Genomic DNA, 4,006 nt, shown 5'->3' with positions numbered 1-4,006 from the left:
AGAAGTCCAGGGCTACCTCATTGATGGTGTTGCCGCCGAGATTGCTGTGGACACAGCAGGGAAGTCATCCATCTCTGCCCCTGGAGATGAACTGCTGAGAGCTGCCAGCAGCCCCCCTGCAGACAGGCCTCAGCAGGTCTCTGCAATGAAGGATTTGCTGCGTAGGATCAGCATCTGGAATATCAGCAGATGGAGGAACCAGCTTTCTTCCCAAAGAGCTCCTTTCTATAGGCATCTTCTACACAGCTCAGACCCTGGGGCAGCCGCTTTCTCCCCCAAGGTGGGACCAGGAGCCAGCAGAATCCTCCATCTCCATCAGTCCTCTGGCCTGCCTGGGATGCCATCGACCTCGCAGGTGATGCTTGGCTCCACACCAAACTCTCACCAAGCCACCACTGAAAGTCCAAGTTAGAGGGCAGAGCACGCGGCAGGAGTCCCACTAGAAGCAAAGGTCCATGGCAGGGATTCAAGTGGCAGTCCAGGACTTGGCAAAACATCTCCTGCCCGAGGGACAGAGCAGCGCGGTTCCCGCATGAGGACTCCTCTGGACACCCACCGTGGGGATAGCTCCTGGTGGGGGGGCGTGAGGTCCTCACAGGCATTGAGGCTCCCAGGGCAGCCCCTCACCTTGGAAAGCAGTTCAAGGCCAGGCAGCCCCCGAGTGCTGGCGAGGGGTTTGCAACAGCCTCAGACAACAGGCCCCAGCCCCAGGTGCCCCGCTACCAGTGAGCTGGTGATACTGGGAACCAGCTGGCTGCAGAGCTCGTGTAGGTGGGAGGCAGAGAGGCACTGGGAGATGCAGATCTTGCACCCATCTTTCCTCTTGTGTCAGAGGCTCTGGACCCGTTCCCCAAATGGAGGGAAGGCAAAATTAAAAAGCCGGCACTGTTTCCCATCCCCGCCGCTGCCTTGTTACGAGGGGAAACCGCTTGTACCGATCCTGCTCCCACTCAGACCACAGGAGAAACAGCCCCTTTTGCCTGAGGACAGGCAGCCAGTCCCACCCCATCCCCATCTCCCAAAGCTGCAGGACCAGGCCAGTGTCCAAAGGAGCCCTGGGGCAGAGCCAGCCCTCCCACAACAGGTCGGTGTCACTGCCACCGGGTGTGATGAAACCCCCCCCAGGATTACACACTGCTGCGGTTCAAGGCACCCCGTTCCCTTCTGCTTGGTGGCACAAAGGGGCTGATGTCCTACCCGGCCCACAGCTCCGTGGCTTGCCAGGTAGGACACGAGGTCAGCTCAGCCGGCAGCGCATCCACCCTGCCCTAAGCAACAAGGGAGAATCTGCCACCTCCATCGGGGCTCCTGCCGGAGGCCCACACAGGTAGGACCGAAATGTGGTCAGCTCCACAAGCACGGGGCACATACACAGGTCCTCCATGGGCAGCTTCCATTGCTTGGAGACTCTAACACTTGCCCGGATGGTGGGAGATGGAGAAGGAATGCTCTGCCCACCTCCAGCCTGTGGGAACACCTCTTGCTAGAGCCAAGCTGAAGGTTGTGGCTCCTAAATTGAAGGGGGCCCAAGTCTCTCCTTGGCATTTCTCACTGGCTACTTCAGGCATGTTCCTATCTCCGTTTTGAGATGTCCCACTTCTCCCTCCAAATGCACCCCACCTAGGCTTGGGTCAGGGCCAGCACTGGAGCGCGCACATGCCCAAGGCCTTTCTCTCTTTGGATGGGAAAGGAACCAACTAAACCAAAGCCTAGACACTGGCTCAGGTGTCCCAGCTAAGCTGGACCTCAGCTCCTCCCACGAACGCCCCGTACCCAGGGAGGATGCCCAGCATCATTGAGCAAAACTGATCATGGAGACAACCACCTCTTGGAGGAGCTAGACATCTCTGTCCCCTCCCCTCCAGCCTGAGCCCCCCAGATCCCACACCTTGGGGGATAAATTCCACCACTCTGTTCCTCCCCATCCCTTTGGGAGCCAAGAAATCACCTGAGGAAGAGGAAGATGGATCTCCGGTAATCCACCTGGCCTTTGTTGTCGTAGTGAGCCATGAAGGGCTTGATGGCATCCAGGAGGCTGAAATGAAGTTTCTCTGCCTCATCGAAGATGAACAGGGACTGCTTGCAGAGCTGCACAGTCTCACTTATCTGCTTCTTCAGCTGAGCCTGCAGAGCAGCAGAGAGGAGTGTGAGGAGCCCAGCAGCGGTCACTGCCACCAGAGCATCGTGCAGGGGCTGAGCCTGGATGCTGTGGGTTAACCCTGGCCGGCAGCTAAGCACCACACAGCCGCTTGCTCCTTCCCTCCCACCCAGCCGGACAGGGCAGAGAACACGAAGAGCAAAAGCAAGGAAATGAGTGAGTCAAGATAAAGAGAATTTTAGTAAGTGAAGGAAAGATGAAGAAGAAAGAAATCAAAGCAAGTGATGCAAAGGCAACCACTCACACCTACCACAAAGAGATTGATGCCCAGCCCGTCTCTGAGCAATGGTTTCCTACCCAAAAATCCCCTCCCCTCAGTTTTTATTGCTGAGCATGACAGTAAATGGCACGGAATTTGGTCAGCGGGGGTCAGCTCTCTGGTGTGTCCCCTCCCAAGTTCTTGCACACCTCCAACCGATTGACTGCGGGAACAGAGCAGAGGAGGAGAAAGCCTTGGGGCTGCGCAAGCGGTACTTGGCAGTAGCCAAAACACCGGTGTGTTATCAACGCTGTTTTACTCCCAGATCCAAAACACAGCATCCTATGGGCTGCTGTGAAGAAAACAAACTCTGTCCCAGCCAGACCCAGTACCCTGGACCATCCCCACGGTTACACCACGTTGTTGGCTCTCACCTTGTACAAGTCCACGTACTTGTGATAGGGGAAGTGGAAGAGTGAGATGAACACCCTGACGCACTCGCTCTTCAGCCCATCCCGGTACAGGTGACTGGCCACCAGCCGAGCCACAAAGTTCTTGCCTGTGCCGGACCAGCCGTGGAAGGAGAGGACCAGAGCCTTCTCTGGCCGTGGGCTCTGTAGGAACCCTTGCACCGCCCGAACGACAACTTCTTTGGCCAAGTGCTGCCCGTGGAGCTGCCCACTGAGGTCTGCTTCTAGCCCTGCAGGAAAGAGAGAGCAAGAGCTCAGGCTTAAATCGCAAGCCCAGCTGCTGCTGCAAGGTGGGAATAAAAGGAGAAAACATGGCAGGGCATGAAGCCCACATGGCCCCCGCTGGCAGGGCTGCCTGGCTGAGAGGGGTCCGCAGTGGCGCTAAAGGTTAACGACGCAGGCTGCCTGTACCCTGCCTGCACTGGCCACCGACTGCGAAAAGACACAGATCTTTGGGTCTGGTTGGTTTTGGGTTTTTTTCTTTCCCTTTGGGAAGCGGGAGGAGGTATTTGATGACTGCGGAGAGCGGTGAAGCCCAAAGGCCCTCATGAGGTCCCAGCAGAGGGTATGGATACCAGAAGTCTCAGGGGGTGCAAAGCGCAATGACGCCTGCGCAGGGCTTACACGCGGCTCTCGGTGTACGCTCCCGACCGGGGGCTGGATACTGGGCCAGTTTGGGTCCCACTGCATATGCCTGGGAGCTACTGGATGAAGGCAGGGCTCATGGCAAACTGGAGCAGACGTGCTGTACAGTAAGGACCAAACTCTTTTGTGGTCTCAGAGCTACGAATAGTGGGAAACAGGACTTAGCTCAGGACCTCGCCCTCCCATGAATTCAGCACCCTGCTCAGAAATGCCTTTTAGGTACACCGCTTGCTAAAATACGCTTTCTACAAAAAGAAAAAGACCCACAAAAGAGATAACAGGGAGAAGCAGCAGAGACAAGCACTGCTTGGGGTCTCCCAAGCACAGCACAGCACTTACCTGCGATATTGTTGACTATCCTGCAGTCTCCTGTCTTGCAGCACTTGCCGAAGCTGCAGTACCAGGCGGAGAGGATCTCCAGGTAATCCTTGCCCATCAAAGGCAAGCTCCAGCCTGGAAAAGGCAGGGGTCTGAGCAGATACGTGCCAGCGAATGTCTTTTTTGCATTTTGGGTGGCCCCCCACCTGAGCCCAG

The 4,006-nt window shown here is 56.8% G+C and overlaps 1 protein-coding gene across 1 annotated transcript in view; it reads right to left on the bottom strand.

Moving 5' to 3' along the window:
* TOR3A (torsin family 3, member A) overlaps nucleotides 1-3,925 on the bottom strand; it is a gene marked incomplete at its 5' end in the record, with an annotated part of 4,788 nt that extends 863 nt beyond the window's left edge. Inside the window, 4 exons of the mRNA XM_009695360.1 lie at nucleotides 1-44; nucleotides 1,949-2,124; nucleotides 2,792-3,057; nucleotides 3,812-3,925. The exon at nucleotides 1-44 is cut by the window's left edge and continues 72 nt beyond it. Coding sequence (XP_009693662.1) covers nucleotides 1-44; nucleotides 1,949-2,124; nucleotides 2,792-3,057; nucleotides 3,812-3,925 — 600 coding nt within the window. The remainder of the gene's footprint in view (nucleotides 45-1,948; nucleotides 2,125-2,791; nucleotides 3,058-3,811) is intronic.
* Nucleotides 3,926-4,006: the final 81 nt, after the last annotated feature.

This window comes from Cariama cristata, unplaced genomic scaffold, assembly GCF_000690535.1.
Source record: "Cariama cristata isolate BGI_N322 unplaced genomic scaffold, ASM69053v1 scaffold34372, whole genome shotgun sequence".
Lineage (NCBI taxonomy): Eukaryota > Metazoa > Chordata > Aves > Cariamiformes > Cariamidae > Cariama > Cariama cristata.
The sequence above is the reverse complement of the archived record's forward strand: the minus strand, read 5'-3'. Positions and strand labels throughout refer to the sequence as shown.